Source organism: Fringilla coelebs (genome assembly GCF_963513975.1).
Source record: "Fringilla coelebs genome assembly, chromosome: 5".
NCBI lineage: Eukaryota > Metazoa > Chordata > Aves > Passeriformes > Fringillidae > Fringilla > Fringilla coelebs.
In genome coordinates this window covers 41,803,779-41,822,366 of record NC_140033.1, presented here as the reverse complement: position 1 = coordinate 41,822,366, position 18,588 = coordinate 41,803,779, and the positions used below count along the sequence as shown (strand labels likewise).

General features: G+C 36.8%; 2 protein-coding genes across 6 annotated transcripts in view; one reads left to right on the top strand and one right to left on the bottom strand.

Moving 5' to 3' along the window:
* Positions 1 to 11,476, top strand: part of CEP290 (centrosomal protein 290) — a 46,089-nt gene extending 34,613 nt beyond the window's left edge. For 3 of the 5 annotated variants that reach the window (XM_084205894.1, XM_084205893.1, XM_084205892.1), the window contains exons 44-54: positions 566 to 689; positions 2,944 to 3,072; positions 3,350 to 3,436; positions 5,115 to 5,279; positions 5,605 to 5,727; positions 6,012 to 6,172; positions 7,818 to 7,959; positions 9,601 to 9,674; positions 9,816 to 9,919; positions 10,309 to 10,412; positions 10,710 to 11,476. In XM_084205894.1, coding sequence (XP_084062020.1) covers positions 566 to 689; positions 2,944 to 3,072; positions 3,350 to 3,436; positions 5,115 to 5,279; positions 5,605 to 5,727; positions 6,012 to 6,172; positions 7,818 to 7,959; positions 9,601 to 9,674; positions 9,816 to 9,919; positions 10,309 to 10,412; positions 10,710 to 10,895 — 1,399 coding nt within the window. In that variant the 3' untranslated portion in view covers positions 10,896 to 11,476. Of the gene's footprint in view, positions 1 to 565; positions 690 to 2,943; positions 3,073 to 3,349; positions 3,437 to 5,114; positions 5,280 to 5,604; positions 5,728 to 6,011; positions 6,173 to 7,817; positions 7,960 to 9,600; positions 9,675 to 9,815; positions 9,920 to 10,308; positions 10,413 to 10,709 lie in introns of those variants that run through there. The other 2 variants (XR_014616157.1, XR_014616158.1) reach the window with 2 other exon arrangements.
* Positions 11,477 to 11,512: 36 nt separating this feature from the next.
* Positions 11,513 to 17,983, bottom strand: RLIG1 (RNA 5'-phosphate and 3'-OH ligase 1). Its single transcript, XM_084206650.1, has 7 exons — positions 17,853 to 17,983; positions 16,011 to 16,128; positions 15,309 to 15,404; positions 14,842 to 14,958; positions 14,278 to 14,472; positions 12,992 to 13,161; positions 11,513 to 12,438 (listed from the first exon to the last, which is right to left on the bottom strand). The coding sequence occupies exons 1-7, from the start codon at positions 17,940 to 17,942 to the stop codon at positions 12,250 to 12,252; spliced, it is 975 nt and encodes a 324-aa protein (XP_084062776.1). The 5' UTR covers positions 17,943 to 17,983; the 3' UTR covers positions 11,513 to 12,249.
* Between the last annotated feature and the right edge of the window lie 605 nt (positions 17,984 to 18,588).

The window sequence follows — 18,588 nt, the reverse complement described above, 5'->3', positions numbered from 1 at the left end:
AATCTAAATTAGTAAAAAATATGTGGAATGAGATAGTCTTTAATAAGCAAACTGTAATTCAAGAAGGAAAAAAAGAAACAGGAATTAAAAAAATTCTTCTTAGAGTCCATGATGAGCAAACTTAAAAGTATTTGGAGCAGTTGTGCATGTTCAGAGAATATGCAGCATTGGTTCATTATTCTAAAAAGCTAAATAATATGAAAAACATATGGCTTTTATTGTGAAAAACTGTAACTACAGTTTAGAGTTGGTGAAAGTTACTGGAACTGCTAAGTGCAGTTAGGAAGTGCTTGACCAGTTGTCCACTATCACAGTGTATAATGTACCTCAGTAATAGAAACTGTATTCATCTGAAAAGAGTGGATTCCTTTTGCCAAAGCAAGTATCTTCCATTCATTGGGATTAGTTGAAATATGGCCAATGTTGATTCAGAATAACTAGCCTAGAAACAGAGGGAAAATCCAGTGTAGAAATCCAGAATTTCACAGTGCTTTTACATTAAGGGATTTTTTTCTGCATTAATAGCCATTTGTTTGTTTTGGCTTGATTCATTTTTTTTATGTAGAACACTGCAAGCAATCCCACGAGACTCTGTTGTAGAAGATTTACACTTCAAAAATCAATACCTCCAGGAAAAGCTCCATGCATTGCAGAAACAATGTTCAAGAGACACGTTTTCGAAACCCTCGGTAAGTTGATTATGTAACCACAGTACATAGAATGCTACTTTGGAAAAGTATTTATTTTCTATTTGGTATTCTATGTCATTTAGCTGGTTTTATTTAAATGACAGTATCCTATAGCAGGATATGATATACTCAACTTGTAGTGGTTTTAAAAAAAAACTGAACAAACCAAACACAAAAAAAACCCAAATCCCCAAAATTTAAAGTTTCTGTGTCCTACAGGTAGAAGATGGAATATTCAGCATCCTAGCATATGTGGAGAAATAAGGGAAATAGTTTTTTAAACATGAGTCTGCAACTGAGAGACTACTTTTATATTACATAGTGATTAAAAAAATTAATGATGCACAGAGTTTGGGGAAATACTGAGTTTCATTTCAGTTACATTAGGTGTCCCACTTTGATTTTTACAAGGCTGCTTACATTACAAATTTTGCATTATTTAGTTTTCTTAATCTTTCAAGAATAGACTTAACAGCACATTCTAGTTTCCTTTATTTCCTGTTTTCTTTTACTGTGTTCTGCTTTTCTTTCATGCTTCACTCTATCTTCAACTTGACTCAGAGTACATGTGACCAGACTGAACTGACCAAGTCTGTTCCCATCACTGTCAGTAAACAAAAGTATCTCAATTTCTTTGGCAAGAAATCTCTTTCAAATAGGGCTGAAATGAAACATCAGACTAATAATAGAGTCACTGATAGCAGTGAAGTAGATGGGGATGCAGACATGCAAGCATGCATCATGCCTAATGAAGTCCAGGAGGCTGCTGCAGTTGTAAGCGGAGAAGTGTCTCCTGAAGAGCACCCTGAAGATGGTGAAAAATGCAAGGACACAGAGATTTCTAGGGAAGGACTGAAAACCAAAATTATAGCTGAAGCTGGTAAAGAGAACTCTGGGGAAAAAGAAGAAAATATAACCCAGCCTGAAAATGGAAAAGTTAATGAGAGATGTGAAGAAGAAGAGAGGAAGCAAGAAATCTTCAAGCAGTCAAATGTCGATGAAGAAGAATGTCTAGAGGAGCCTGATGCTGACAAAATGAGCTGCAATCAGTCTGATTCAGGGCAACCTCCTAATCAAGCTAATGACTGTGAAGCAGAGAAAATAAATATGAATAATGAAATGAATCAACACATTGCAGAGAGTAAACAGGAAGATGACCGAAGCTGTACAGAAGGAATTGAAACTACCCTAGAATTTTGTGAAATGCCTGAGGTTTGATACTGTAGTGGCCCTCTAGCATTTCTTCAGTACAAATGATGTAGAAATAAAATAGTTTGATCTTGATAAAGCAGTGCTTTCCTATGCATGGTCTGAAGGGATATTGAAGTACTAACCAAGTGGTCCATAAAGCAAACTTTATACTTTCATGATAGCATGTATGTCAGCTTGCAAGTAAGCTTTCAATTCTGAAATTTTGATCAAGAGAGTTTACAAATAACCCTAAAAATACATGGAGCTAATTGATATATTTCATTCTTTAAGAGACTTATGATATGTTATTATTTACACTACAAATAAACCACTTTAATGAAGCAAATACTTGATTGCTCTAGTTAGTGATAAAGTAATGAATCATACAGGTAATTCCCAAATGACATAAATAAAAAACACTGATTATTAAATTATTAAAAGGTTTTACTCTTTACTAGTCAGGCATAATAATTTACTGTGTCACTGATTTCAGTTGGCACTATTAAGTATGCAAAGCTGTCTTTGTGTAGTTGAAATCACTATCCTCCATGGATGAAGACTTAAGATTTTGGGAACTAACAGATTCAATGAGAGTTACATACTACTATACATACTACTATTCCTGGCTTGCTCTCTGATCCATTTGACATAATTGAAATTTCTTATAATGTATGTGCTGCTTAAAAAACTATCAGAGGATGCTCTTAAAATTAGGTGTTATTTCCAGGTACAGTGTCACAGCTTACTTCATTCAGTAGCTTCTTTATCTTTTAGTCTTTGAGGTTTACTTCTACAGAATAGTTTGAGAAGTAATTTTAGTTTGGTGAAATGTTTACTGGTTCATACTGATCTGTAAACTTCCCTTAAAGGTTAAGTAAGTTTAAGAAATTTAGGAGAAGTTGTTAAATCAAAGCAGATTAGGTCAAGACTGGTAATAATGCTTTCTTTTTTAATTTCTGTGAAAAATACTAGTTTTTGGTTGCTCTTGATCAGCTACAAATGATAGTTGTATTGAATTAGTACATTACCACTTAATAATAATTTTCCCCCCTCTTTTCTCAAGACCTCAGGAACAGGGTCAAGTGATCAGTATCGAAGAGAACAAGAAAAGGAGAATATAAGATTGTCATCTGAGAACATTGAACTAAGATTCCAACTAGAGCAGGCCACTAAAGATTTGCCAAGACTAAAGGTAACATCTTCTTACTTTAGTCCCCTTTACCCTCACACTGGTCAGGAAATTGCTTAAAAATAAATGGATATTTTTTCTGTACATACTGTAAATGTTTCATATTTTTAGAGAAGATGAGAAGGTTGAATAACTGGTAGAAATAGTGGAAAATGTCATTGAGATGGGAAATTGCTTTCTCTTAAATTTTTCCAAGTAAAACCACTGCAATTTTGTTCACCAGTCTTTCACCTCAATTTGAGATCTGAGTTGTTTATTACTTTTTTTTTTTTGCTTGTAGGACCAAGTAGAGGACTTAAAAGAAATGTGTGAACTTCTCAAAAGAGAGAAAGCAGAAACTGAACGAAAGCTGAACAGCATTAGAGGGGTGAGTATTCTAACAGCACTTTCATCATAAGTAAATGAAAAAAAAATGCAAAAAAAAGCTAAGTATTATTGAAGCAAAATCAGTTGGAATCAGCCAAAATCAAACATGAATTGTTCTTGTTTATTTTATTGAAAAAATGCAATAATGAATTAATGACATTAAGTTAACAGGACCATTAGAATGACTGTTAAATATTTTCACTGTCATGGCCTTATTTTGTCATTTGGATTAGTTACCTTCAGAAACATATTTGTACAATAAATAGCAGTTACAGCCATAATAATGAAAATTATATTCATGTATTTATGTAAATTATTTGATGCAGATGTAGAAAGGGTAAGTTACTGTTAGTGAAGGTTTTTGTTTGTTGCACTATGGAAGGTGACACAGCTAAATTTTACCTTAGCAATTGTCAACTACCTTGATAGAACAGTATTTCCAAAGCTACAAGGAAAAAAGTGCTCAGCAGTGTGTTTCCTGTGGCTCACTCATCAAACTATTTTTGTGACCTTTTAGAGAAAGCTGAACTAATAAAATCTCCTTAGTGACTTTGTACTTCTTTGGAGCTTAGTGTGCAAGGAGAATTGGGTTCTGCTTCTGCATACCTGGAAAAAATCAGATCTTTTTCTTTTTTTTTTTTTATTCATGCTTTGCATGGACTGCTTGTGTACCTGTCTCTCTTATGCAATATTCTTGGACAAGAAAATTCAGTTTAGACAACTGTTTCACTCAAAGGTTCTGAGGAGAAAGCAAATTCTGAATCTTTCTCCATTCACAGGCAGCGAGATGTTACAGGTTTTTCTTTAACTCTGCTGTGTACTGACACTAATGTCCTAATCCCTCCAATTATTTTAAAGAAAAATAAATACTTCAAAATCATGACATTTGGTCTCTATATACCTTTATGTAGAAGTCCAGGGAGTAAAATCCTCCCCATTTTTCTTATGAGATACGTTATGGCCCCAGAACTAGAATCAGCAGTATCTTTAAGTTATGATTGCTGAGGAAATTGCTACAAAGAGGATAAGAAAATAAATGGATTTGAAGACTCCCTAACAGATTTTTTTTACTCATTAATTAATGTAGTGAAAGAAGAAAAATAGAGAAATTACAATATTTTCCCCCACATTTATTTATTTATCATTTTGCAAGAAGAATATTTTTGGAAAGGGAGATCTGTTTATGCTTTAATGTACAGTTCTTCTGTGACTTTAATTCAGCAGAAGAAGGGTTGCTGAAAAGGGGCCCTCTTTTCTTCCCTCAAGCTTCCAGCCCAGCATTTTCCCCCAATGCCCCCAACAGCAATTGCATGGTCTGTTGGATTGGGGAATTTTTCTACAAGAAAAGCTAAATAAATGAAGTAGTTCTTTGATTTCCTAATGTTTCAGTTTAGTTCACAAGTACAGCAGATTTTGAGATTTAACTGCAGGCCTTTAGGGTAATGTAGAAAATGAAGGAGTTGATTTTTTGACTTGGGGAATTAATAAATCATTAGATGTTTTGGAGAGATAAGTATGCTAGAAATTCTAGGGTTCAAGTCATATCAAAATAAAGCATATTTTTTCCATTAATTAGAAATGCAATGGGAAAGTAAGCAATAAAGTAAGATTTGGAGTATCTCAGAACGTTAAGATAAACTATTTGCTCACTTCTACTTTTTTCCTTCCCCCCTCTGTAGGGTGGTAGAAGTGGAAAGACAGTCCCAGAACTGGAAAAAACAATTGGCTTGATGAAAAAGGTTGTAGAGAGAGTCCAAAGAGAAAATGAAGAACTGAAAAAAACTCCAGCTGTGGTTTCTAATGAGAAATTACTTGGTCTTGAGCAGGAAAACGAGAGGCTAAAGGTACAGATTTATCTCCGGTAACTATATTTAGGTAGCAGTTTATATGCAAGTTGGTAGCAGAATGGAATAGCAAGCCTGTTGATACTGATTGGCACAAAACTGTTGTGAAAATGCCAGATATGAAATATATAGAACAGAAAGACAAAACTTCATTTTAGCAAAATATACTACACAGTTTAAGGTACTTTGTACCTTAAGGATATATTTAACTATGTGTTAAAATGTTCACTGTGCTAAGTAGCTGAGCTATGCTTTGCTTTAAAAATGGAAATCTGAAATCTACTAAGCAATGTAAATGTGTTTTAACAAACTGTTTGATCTTTAGTCTGAAATGGAAAAAGCGAAACTTGATCTGGAGGGCCAGCTGAGTGTGCGTTTTGAATCTAAAACCAAAGGAATGGAAAAACTCATTACTGAAAATGAGAGACTGCGTAAAGAACTGAAAAAGGTATGATCGTTTTAATGCATCCCTTTATTTCCACTAGGCGCTGCTTTTGGTAAGTATATGGTTTTTATTTTTTTAATGGTTGAAGTAACACTGATATTGCCATGAAAGTTTTGTTTCACTGTATGCGGAGAGGAGATATCCAAGGACCAGCCCAAGGCCAAATCTGGAAGTGCTAGTAGTCTTTGATGCAGTTTTACATCAGCACTGACCCTCTCTCACCATCGCTTGAGATGCTTCCTGTGAGGTTAAGTATTCCATAAAGCTTTGCTTTTATTGAATAATAGGAAGCTGACAGTGGAGAGAAGCTACGAATAGAGAAGAATAACTTGGAGATATTAAATGGGAAGTTAAATGTTCAGCTGGAAGAAACCATTAAGAAGCTAAATTTGGCTGAGAGCCAATTTGATGGAGCTGACTGCAGAAACTGGAAGTCTATTGTAACAAGGTAGGAATTGAGACTGTAATAAGAGGACAGAAAAATGATACAATGTTTATGCTATTAAGAGAAGTAAACAACTTGTGTCCTGTGTAAGGATGGCAGAGAGCAAATTCTTGGTAAGGAATACTTAATCCTGGACTCCTGATGACTTCAGGGTGAAGTAAGTTGATGTGTTGCAAAGTACTCTTTTATAACAGAAATGGAAGGTATCTACAAAATCAGAACCCCTGACAGTAAACTTGGTAGGGCATAAAAGCAGCTGGACAGGAGAAAGATTTGTCTAATTTCATCTTAGGTCAGATCACTGTTGATGTCCAAGATTTTACTCCCTTCCTGGTCTTGCACTCCCACTGGATCTTTTGGAGGGTCTAGTGCTACTCTGACATATTGCTGAGCTATTTCTTCATTGAGACTTCAAAAAGCCATTTGGTTGTGTTTAACCTTCCCCTGACTATCCAGTGAGGTAAAATGTCTCTATGCAAGGCCACATGACAACCATAATTTGTCTAAGGAAGTAGGGCAAAACCAACTGCAGGACAGGACAGAAGTAGCTAATGGCTACAGCAGAGAGAGGATATGAGCATGCAGTGAGGATCATAGGCCCTTAACAGCTGGCATATTGGCACAGCAATATTCATACATTTATTCTTTTTGTTCTTCACCTCTTTGGAAAAGCATTTCTACTTGGTTCTATTTGGTTGAGAGATACATAGTTATGTACAAGTACAAAATACATGGTCATGTTTAATTGTTCTTCCCTATTTCAACTCGTGAATAAAGCCTTCTATTTGCATTTACTTTAATATTAATTTAAAGTAAGGTAATAACATAATGACCTTACTAACCTAGAGAAGCTGCTTGGGGAACTTTAACATACAATCCACAGCACATCTACCAATGCATATACATGGTAACAGTAAGTGTTTCTTAGGGCGGACAAAGGGGTGTCATCCCAGTGACCCTTCAGAAGACTCTGGCAGGTAGCAAGGTGTTGGAGACTGTATTGCTATCTGAAAATCCAGATGGATTCAGATGGGTGACTGGGCTACCTGTCCTCTAGAGGTACCTTGCAACATTTCAAATTCTACACAAACTTTTTTGTAGCCTAGTAAAGCTCAAAGCAAAATAGACTCTTCCTCAGATTGCTCTTCCTTCAGGGTAAACAATTTACTGCAGAATAGTTTTGGCCTTGGAGTCTTCATCTTCTCCATCTGTATTAGCCCTTTTCTCAGTATATTTTCCATAAATTACTAAATCAAAAAATACTTTCAAAAGTATAACACTGAAGTAAGATCCAACTAGTGTAGATACCGCACCAGTATGTACGCTTTTAGCAGCAGGTGTTTGGGGTTTATGTGCAATAGCATAAAAAGATTCCTGTCCCCTTTTAATAAAGTGTAGGCATAAAAAGAGAACTACGGAAGTGTAATATCTAGAAAAGCTTTTATTTATTCAAGGATTAAAGATGTGTTTCTCATAATGCTTCTTTCAGCAAACTGTATTTATAAGGCCAGTGGTTATTTCAAGGCCAGTGCCCCAAACATATTTTAGGGTGTATTTTACAGCATTTATTCTCCTAAAGATATTTTAATCTCTGTTTCTGCATAAGTATTAACTTTTGCTTATTTTTTCTAAATAAAAATGCTGCCAGAATGCAGGAAACTAAGTTGAAGGAAATGGAAATAGATATTGCTAAAAAAACCCAAAGCATTGCTAACCTTAAGCGGCTGCTTCAGGAAGCAACAGAACGTGAACACAGTGCTGATAAAAATTTACAAGATCTAAAACAACAAGTGAGTAAAATTTAGCTAGATAACTCTGAAAGTAAAATGCTTAATTTATCTTTGTAATGTCTGTAGTGGCAGAATACTTGCTTTTTCTCCAGTCCTTTACTTTTTAGGTCTTATTCAGTCATAGTTGCTAATTTACATATTTTAGCCAATTAATGAGGTTTACCGCATATTATCAATATATATTCTTGACTTGCAGTCTGAGGAAGACAATTATTTTTCTACTGTGTTCTTCTGTAGGGTTTTTTACTATAGTTTCAGTGATCACATGAACTCCTGTAGATAGATGCTTCAAAAGGCCTTACAATCTTTCCAGCTTGTTCTGCAGTGAGGTTTCTGTAGAGATTTCCCTATTCCCTTGTTTGGTTTTTTTGGTGGGGGGCAGGAGCATATTGAGTTCGCTATCCCAAACAGGCTCCTCATTTCTGTTTTCAGTCTGACCTCTTATGTGCAGTCTCCAGTAGTCTTACAAGTACTATTGTACATGTGGAAGAGTTAATGAATTAACTCAGGTACCTTTGAAAAGATAGATCATGTTTTGGCTTTTAAGTACAGAGGTGCAGTCCTAGAACTGCCCCACATCAGCTTTCATCTTCTCATTTATTCATATGCAGATGATTTTCTTCCCCAGGCACCTGGTACTGGCCCTTCTCAGTGTAAGGTATCAAATACAAAACTTCCAATTTGCAAAGTCATATATATATATATTACCTAAGGAAGTAGATGTGTTCAATAAATAGAACTTGGAATTGATTTCTGTAAAACAATTACTTTGTTTTCCTGTTTTTTCTTTTCTAACAATAGTGTTATTAACATGAAGCATATACCAGCAGCAAATTTAACACAGAGATAGAAGTCTTTCATTTTGTGGTATTACTCTGGGAGCAACACACAGTTTCTTTCATGTCTCAAGTACTGATGAAGGGATGAGATCAAAGTTAACTACATTTCAAAAACCTGAGCCTGATGGTGTAAAAAAACAAAACAAAACAAATCCTTACCACGTTAGGTAGTAACAGAACAAAAACCTATCATTGCCAGTAGCCTCATGCAAGTTCCTGAACTGTCTCTGTATTTATTATGTGTATATAATCACTTATTTAAACCACTGTTGTGCTCCTGCATCTTTACCAGGCATCTCTTTCAGAGGCTCCCTCCCTCTCTGGTCAGGGACCTCTTCTAACTTAACTGCAGGTCACCCCTAGTCAGTGTAACCCTCCTTGGGATTGTCATTGCAAATCACAGGGTTTTCATACAATCTTTCAGAATCAACTGGGACAACAAGCAAATAAGCACATGCATAATATTTTTAAAGCATTTAAATTATTTAGGCATATCAATTCCTTATGCATATGAATACAGTATGCTGGTGTAGCTATGTGTCCAACTTTCTAAGTCTAATTCTAAATACTTATTTCTTCACCCTTCGTGAAATATGAACTAAGTTCAGAAAGGCTGTCAAAAATGAGCCTTGTGTGTAGAAAATATACAGGAACAATTTATTTTTTTCTGATAGCTTAATGTTTGGTTACATCCTTAGTATTATTTTCGTTCTTTTTTAATCTTGTATTCAAGAGAACTCTATGTGAACTGCATGGCCATGGATATTTTCAAGAATAAAATTTCTTTAATTTTTCTTTTAAGATTGAGCATCTTAAACATCTTCCTGAAGGTGCAGGCACAGAGCAAAACATCATGAAGGAGCTTCAGCTTTTAAGGTAATGTACTTCTAAACTAAGTAAACACCTCAGCCAATATACATGAAATAAGAAGATCAGGAAATGGCAATTTTTAGTTAAATATTTTATGTTTTAAAATATTTTAATAATAAAAAAATCTAATTTTTTTTTATATTACAGATTAACTAATAGTCAATTAGAGAAAGAAAAAGCAGAACTAGTGCATCTGATGAAGGCTTATAAGAATAAAAGACACACCTCTACAAGTGAAGGTCCTGCAGCTGGTAATAATTTTCAATACCTTAAAATAATGATCTCATTTTTAGGGGCTGAAACTACTTAACATGTGTGTGCAAAGTGATAATAAATGTACAGAATTATTTGAAGTAGATTAATACTGAAGTCGTGTAAACTCAAGCAGATTAAGGTGTTGGATTTTTGAGTACATGTACAAGCTTTTTGAAGAGAATTTTCAGTAGAAATCTCTATAATCAATTATTTTGAGCAACAGGCTGTAAATTTTGTATGATTTTTCCCCAGGTGACTTGTTTGGTGATCTCAGCTGGTTTTATTTACCTGTTTTAGCTTTCAGGAGATGCAGAATTATTGAAACAAGATTATTTGTGCCATGGGCTTTCACCAAATATTTCATTAAAAATCTTTATTTTTGCAGAACATAATGAAACTATGGAGGATAAAATTGACAAACTATTGAAAGAAATGGATGACCTCCAGTCACAGCTGGTGGCCTCAGAGCTCGAAAAACAGAAATTAAAGGTGAGCTGCAAGGATCATCCTAGGCAAGATACCAGGCAAAACTATGGTTAGCTAGAAAGAGCTGTTTAATAGCTGAACTAATATTTAATGACAAAGTCAAATTTTAAACATTGTTTACAAAGCCTATTTTGTTTTTATGAAGGTAGTGTTTATGGGTAGACTTTTTTGCTTCAAGACAAGATTGTTATTCTCTTATCATATATCATTTTTTGCCCTCAAGAAAAAGGCAAAAAAAGGTGTTGTGTGGTATTAACAAAGTTCTGGATAAAGGTGGTACTCCTTCATTCTTTTCTACAGGAAGAGACAAAAGAGCTGAGAAGAGAACTAGAAACCTATAATCCTTCCTTTTTTGAAGAACTTGAGGATCTAAAATATAACTACAAAGAAGAAGTAAAAAAAAATGTTATCTTGGAAGAGAGATTGAAGCAGCTTTGTGAAGAGTTTGGCATTCAGGATAGTCCAGGCAATATTTCTGTTGATTAGGGTAGTGTTCAGTATCCTCATCATTGGTACCAAAAATAAAAGTGTCTGTGTTTTTCTTGGAATTACACAAGTCTCTTAAAGTTATGTTAGTTTGCACACACCTAAGAGGGCAGAACTGGACTATTTAACAGTTCATTGTCAGTATTTATATAGAACAGTCAAAACAGAAGTGAGTTTTACCTCTCCCAGCTCTTGTGCAATAATATATTTTAATTCAGAACAGTTAATTTGGGTAATGAGGTGTCAGGTGAAATTGAAACTTTGGGCTTCTCTTAAAAGTCAATAAACATTTAAACTGTCAGCATACAAAGTATGCTAAGTCCCAGATCAGTAACAATTTGTAATTTGCTCTTGTCTTGTGCAACCATAATGTTTAACTCTGAACTCAGGGTGAATGTGCTGGATGTCCGTTCTTATATTCCTGGTTATTTTTACCTAAATGTTAAAAAATCCAAAAAGAGAGAACTGAAAATGAAGCTATAGTATCTCAGCCAAACCACTAGTATTTTTGTACATAATTGATTTTTCATTTTGTTTATTTTATATTGCTGGATGTATACTTTTATAGCAGAGATGAAATAAAGCCAACTCAAATGATCATTCAGTCTCACCTTTATTATTTATATACCTTATCTTACTTAATGTGACAGGGGTAAGTTTCCTAATTGAGACACCTTTCCCATTTACAACTACTAAGCCGAGTCATGTTTCTCTCTACTTATTAGGCTCTCCAAAATAAAACTATTTTATATTATTTACTCTTTTTGTCCCAAAATAGTGCAAGTGCCTGTAAGATAGAGTTGAACTGGGTTTTAAAATAATAGCGTAATGCTGCAGATGTACAGTTAAAGTGATACCAGGAATTTTTCCCCCGTAAGAAACAGTTTCAACTTCAAAAAAATTATCAGATTTTAGGACTAATTCTGGTCCCAACTGAAATATATCTTTTTATTGTTAAGAAGCTTTAAGCTAAGTCTCAAATCTACTTACAACAGTGTCAAAATAATTAGTAGAAACACAACCAATGTAACTTTCCCAGTTGATTGCATTCATTAGTAAAGCTTTTAGGACCAGCCAGTGTTAGAAAACATACTTCCTTACACTTAATGCTAACAGTTTCCAGGAATGTGTTCAAAAGTTAGGGATATTTTTATAAAATAAACATGCTGGAAGCTAGATCTTTGCTCTGGCTGTCATATCTCTGTTATTTAGTCATTTAAGATAAACTTAAAATGATAAAGTAGTACTTAGGCTGTTTCCAAAGCTAGAAGAGTATTCATGAAGAATTCTGTGATAGACACAAGTAAGAGGAATGCAGAACATACAACAGTTCACTTAAAAGAAAAAAATAATTTCAAGCATCAAACTTGATATCTTTGAGTCTGTCAAATTTCTGTCCATCCAACATTGAAAAATGGTGAAATAAACTCTTTGGTTCAAAGTCATAGTCACATTTAGTTCCATTAAAAGAAATTACAACAGGCTGAGAATTCAGGTACGTCTCTGCAAGTGGCCAGGGTAAACCAAGATGATGGCGATGGAGCTAAAAGAAAAGGAAAGAAGATCAGTTTAGCCATTTTGATAGAGTAGTGCAAAAATTCCCAGCTTGGGAAGTGTGTGGGTGTCTGTGGATTCCAAGATCTTCTGCATCAGGGCACTTAAAAACCATGAATAAGTTATCTCTATAACATGAACAACAACAAAGCGCAAAAGGCAAAGCAGAACCAAGGTCATCCACAGTTTCAGAAATAATACAAACCTGCAAATTAATCAGAAATCACATTCTTATTAATAGTACTTGTTCTATTAGTCAATATAACGAGAGCTTAATTTTTAAATAGAGGAATTTAAGCTTAAAAACTATTTCTATACAGAGAGGCAAGAAAATGTTCTCAATTACTTCATAAGCATGTTGGGAATGAAAAAGTTCACTATGTTATGTTGTCATTGTAGAGATTCAGTGGCTTTACTGTCATCTCATTTGCTGGAGAACATTTACTATTAAAGAATTTGGAAAAAAAGACGAAAAATGAATACAGTACATCACATTTAAGGAATTCTTACAGTGCTTTCCACACGTTCATCCACATACTTACCTTGATTAAACACCCATCATGGCAGTGCCACACAATTCCTTCAACTTTACCCTCCGTACAGCTTTCAAACCAAGACAGTATGTCATTTTGCTTCAAGGCAGGTGGATTCTTTATTTCAAAAGCTCCATGCGGGACCAGAAGATGTACAGGGTGTTTCTTGCTTCCCAATCCTACATTTAAAGAAACAAATACCTTCCTCCTATAAAAGTGTTTCCTCACTTTTGTTATTGCAGACATCTTAAAAGCACTCTATAAAGGTAAACTTCTGTTAGATTCTACAATATTGTCCTGCCTTTAACAGAACAGTTAATTAAATGTTTGAGTACCAAATGCAGCTGTCTCTCCTCACATTTTAATTTATATTTGTTAAAACCTCATCCTCCTTTGTATAAAACAAACATGACACAGATTTATACAGTTGTCTGTTTTCCATTGTGTCACTTCCTCAGTCACCATACAGCTACCGGCTAAATCCTTCACACTTCAGATCACAATCAATGGCATGCACACCTTAGTTCCAGAAAATATGGCATATCTCCTCATGAATACTTAAAACTGGGCTGTTAACAACTGCATTGCCTTTTCCTGTTAACATAAATCTTCATTTAAGAACACAGCTATTAGAACTTTTTGTTGCAATTCTTGTACATACTGAGGAAATGCTTAGGACCAGGTAGGACTATTTTTCCCATCCATCCTTGCAAGTTATCTTAACAGCAAAGCACAAAAGTCAGAACTCACTTGTCTCATCTGTAATTGGTTTCTCATTATAAGGCCTTTAAAGGAAGAACCCACAACTGAAATTTAGCCTAAATTACATTTCCTTAAAAAAATCCCTATTTCATCATTTAAAAGTTGCAGCTTGTGGGGGCTCCAAAAACTAACTTTAGGGGCTCCAAAAAATGGCTGAATAAAGTTTTCTGCTTCAATTCATCAAAAGATTATGCAAAAAAGTGAAGGCTCCAAGAAAAAAACTTAAAACATTCTACTAGTATTTTAGCAGTAATATTTACAACAGTTTTTCCAGTCAAAATATTTTTTGAAAGACAAAAGCAATGCATTTTTATAGTAAATGAGGTTTATAGACATAACTAGTCCCATGACAACTCAGCTTTCTAAGGTAAGTATTTTTGGGTGAGAGTTCCTTCAGCTAGCCCTTTCTCTCCTTTCTAAGAAGGTTGCTACTGGAAAACTTTTTAAAAAATTAACACAAAAAAAAAGCATGGATTTCACTCAAAAATACCACTTAAGAAAAAAGTACTTAAGAACAGACCATATAAACTTACCATATGGATTTGCATTGATATTAGTTCCAATAAGCTCCAATGTTTGTTCTAAAATTTCTGATAATGGCACGGGACTGATTTCCAGAAGCCCTGGGTCAGCATGGTGCTTCAATACCAGTGCTACTCCAGCCTCATAATTTACAACAGATGAGTGCCAGCAATACTGCTTACTGTTCTTCTCCACGGGCACCCAACCTATGAGTAAACACATTTTACCAAAGTAAATATCTGAAGTTATTAAATGCAACTAGAAGCTGTTACAGGCATTATAAAAAACCCCTACAGTTAATTAGAAACAGAAAGAGTAAAAACTGTTGTATCTTAGAAGAATGCAAATGTGACAATTATGCCTTCAGCTGAAGGCCTGTAAGTTTGTACAGCAAACTGCAATTATTTCCATGTGTCAGAAGAACAAAGCCTTTCTGGATAGTGAATGAGTGACATTCCAATTTTCTTTTTTCTGAATATGTAAACTACTATTTTTAACTTTGGAATTAATTCTAATTCACTTCAGACATTCACACACACCTTTCCCCAGTTTTACCTGTGCTGCATCATAGGTACCTGGCATATGTCCATTTTCATCAGGCAAAGGATTGCCATTAGAGAACTCTATGTCCTTCGCTGGAATCCAGGTATCCGGAACAGGCTTGAAATCCTCTTCAATATTCCAAACAAATTCTAGACATATAAATGCAACACTTTGATTCTGGTAAGCTGTTAACCAACTTTGCTTTAGTAATCTTTCAATGCAATTATCAAAATATGATTGATTTAAACCTTGTTTGTTACAGACATTAGTCCCAGTTACTTTGTACAAACACCAACATCTGTCACACTCAAGTGGTTTTCCATTAGGATAGCATTTAGTCTTAATGAAGTTTAAAAGTTAAAAAATTAGGATAAAAATTTCAATGTAAATGGTGATGTCAAAAAAACTGGAGCAGGATAACTGGTTATTTGTTAGCCTAGTTGTTTTTCTAACTGGATAACTTACATTGTCAAAAAGAAGGAAAGAAATCTTCACTAACCTTTGCAATCTTCCAAAGAATACAAGAATCGTTTAAACCTTTTTTCACCTTGTTTGGAGGGTTTTCGATCCAACCTGGCCCACAGGTAGGGTTGTCCTAGGAGTTTCCAAAGACAAAACCAGCACTTTACTGAGCTGACCATACCCCGCAGAGTACTAAAATCAACTACATTACAGGCACGATAGGAATTCCCATTTGCCTCTACTGAAATTTTATAAGCAAAGCCATCCACTATTTAAATTCAAAGTATACCATGTGAATTTCCAAATCTATTTTAGATTCTATATACAGTCCTGCCTAGCATAATACAGAAGGTGAAGGCATGAGCCCCTGAGTGAGTTAATGAACCACAGTCTTCTCATTTCCTCCCAACCTCTGTACTTCTATAAATCTTCCCCAAGGAAATTAGGCATCTATTATACATGACCCAGTTTGCAAGGAAGACTTACTAATAGGAAGCTAAAAAACTGGAATAGTTCCTGAATAGTCATATTCACTTAAATCGTACTTCAGATATTTTACAGAACAAATGCTAGATAGAACAACTTTAGAAACACCTTCTAAGTCTATGGTAACTATTACTTTGTGGTGAAGACACTTGAATTCACAACAGCTGTAAATAAACTATACAAAAAAAGAGAAAACTAAGCAAACCGTGTTCTAGTCAGCATGACAAATCTGCAAATGGATCTTCCTTATTACCTTTATACGTTGTTACATAACAGCAGGTTCCATCCACCTTTTCAGTAGGAACTGCATTGTGTACGTCTGCCTCTAATGCCTTTCCAGTAATAGTGTCAGTTGCCAAAACTTTAAATGGCTGAAAAGAAGACAAGTGGCTATGTTACTGCCTTGCTCTCATACAGATTCTTGCTCCTTTTACAGGTGGCCTCTATAAATCCAGCTCTTTAAGTATTACACATTATAGGGCTGATTTCTAATAATTTCCTCAAAACTTGATAGTTTGCAAAGTACTCTAAGACAGAAGAACTAGGACAATCTGTTTGTAAAATCTCTCCCTCTTTCCAATTCTTGATTATTATTTAGAGACTATTTTGCTTTCCAGTTTAAACAGGGCATATAAACTACAAGGGTTGCCATCCAGCACTGCAGCATTTTGAGATCTACCTTCGTGAATTAGCGTTGCAATAGAAATTCCTCCTGACTAGCACTCCCCAGCTTTCAGTTTGGAAAGACAATAGCACCATGTTAGTGCAATACACAGAGTAGGTGTGCTTTTGCAAGGCAGCAAAAGCATCCTGATATTAAACACTTAGTATCAGCAATGTCAGTTAAACATTTTCACACTTCAAAAGAGCAAATACATGATCTGTGGATCTTAAACAAACAGCCAACTAGTACAAATTTCTATAACTTCTGTACAGCTTCTCTAACAGTTTCACTGCAAACATACAATCAGTGATGTTTGGATTGAAATCTTTTTCTCTATATTTATCATACCTCCCTCTTCTCTCCCCAGTCAACTTTGTCTTTTAATCTGAACTCGCTCTGCTAGCAAAACATAAAGCAAGTCCCTGTCTTGCAAAAGTCTTGAAACAGAATGTGGAATTCATAAAACGAGAACTTGTGTTACATGACATAACTGTTTCATATTATAAGATGTGTAACCATAACAAACAGCATATATGAAGATTACATTAAAAATTTCAGGGTAGTGACAAAACATTCCCATTGGTTTTACCACCAGTACCACCCCCTTTCTTCCCTACCACCCTACCAGTCATAACCACGTCTTATTCTCGCCTGAACTTTAAAAAACCAAAACAAATCAAAGCAACAACCAAAAAAAAAAAAAAAAAAAAAAAAAAAAAAAATCCCAAGCCAAAACCAGCCAAACAAAAACAGCACAGGCCAGTTCCAGATCTATTACCCTGTTAGGTTTTTCTGTGCAAACTATCACCAGTGTAGGGAGGTACCCATATATTACCATTATTGAGATGGTTTAACTCTAAGTCGAACAATTATGTTACTGTTGTTTTGGCAACCATTTCAGCTCTTTCATCCACAAGCCAATCACCAAGGGGAGGTCACCCACAGCTGCATTCAACCTCACCAAACAGCTGCTACTAAAATCAGGGAACACAAGCTGGAGGTCTGCAGCTAGACAGGTGAGTGTGCCACCCCAATCTGTCCTCATCTCACAGCCTCATTTTTCTTCCTACGAGGCTCACAGGCGGCAATGGCAGGACGCTTTCACACAGGCTGCCCGTGCGGCCATGCTGGAGTGGCCTTCACATAGTAAAAGCAAACACAGCATCAGGGCGAACACCTGTACGCACTTGCCAGGAAAGCGTGGGGCTGAGCTGACACGGCACTCAGACGAGCCTTCTCTGCATTTCAGCGGGAGACGCCTATACAAGCCTGTCCCGCGAGGTTCCCTTAAATCTGCAGCCTCAGCCTGGGGGCTCTGACACGGTCCGTGCTGTTACAAGCCGCGGCCCAGCAGTTTCCCCTGTGCTCGGCCACGGGCCCGGCCCCACCTGCCTGCCCCCCGTCCTCCCGTCCCGGTGCTGCCCCAGCCACCTGTCGCTCCCGCTTGGCCGAGGGCTCGTCCTTCACCTCGGTGACGAACAGACACGGCACCTTGCGCTGCACCGCACCCCGCCGCCTCATGGCCCCGGCCGGCCGCCCGTGCCCGCCGCCGCCGTGCCTGCGCCCGCCCCCCGCGCTGCGCCACGGGAAATGGAGTCCGCCGCGGCCGCCGCCGGGGCGCTGCTGCTGCGCGGGGCGGGGCCGCCTCCCTCCCTCGCACATCAGGCCTGGCGGCGCCGGGGCTCCGCTCGCCCGGCCCAGCCCGGTCCGGCCCGGAGGCAGCTGCGCTTTCTCCAGCGCCGGCTCCTGCGAGAGCAGACTCCTATGGACTCCTGGGTCTATAGATTCTGCCAGGAACTTACTGCAGCCCGGGCTTCTCATGGTGTCACAGCCTCCTTTGGGTGCACCTACCTGCCCTGGCGTCAGGCCCTGCACAGGCTGCGGGGCCATCTCTGCTGCACCGTGGATCTTCATGGGCTACAGGGCCACAGCTGCCTCACCATGGCCTTCACCACGGGCTGCAGGAGACACTCTCTGCCCCGGCTTCTGGAGCACCTTCTCCCCCTTCTTCCCTGACCTTGGTGGCCAAGGGTTCTTTCTCTCACACATGTTCTCACTCCTCCCCTTACTGTTGTTGCCAAGCAGGCTGTGGTATCTTTGTGGTATCAGAGATTTGTTTTTAAGACCACAGTTGCATCAGCAAGAAGTTTAGCTTTGCTAAATTGAT

Coding starts and splice junctions, on each gene's coding strand:
- RLIG1 (XM_084206650.1), bottom strand. CDS start 17,942: ATGAGGCGGCGGGGTGCGGTGCAGCGCAAGGTGCCGTGTCTGTTCGTC. Junction 15,405..16,010: donor TTATGTAACAACGTATAAAG/GTAATAAGGAAG, acceptor GGAAACTCCTAG/GACAACCCTACCTGTGGGCC. Junction 14,473..14,841: donor TGAAAATGGACATATGCCAG/GTACCTATGATG, acceptor GTTTACTCATAG/GTTGGGTGCCCGTGGAGAAG.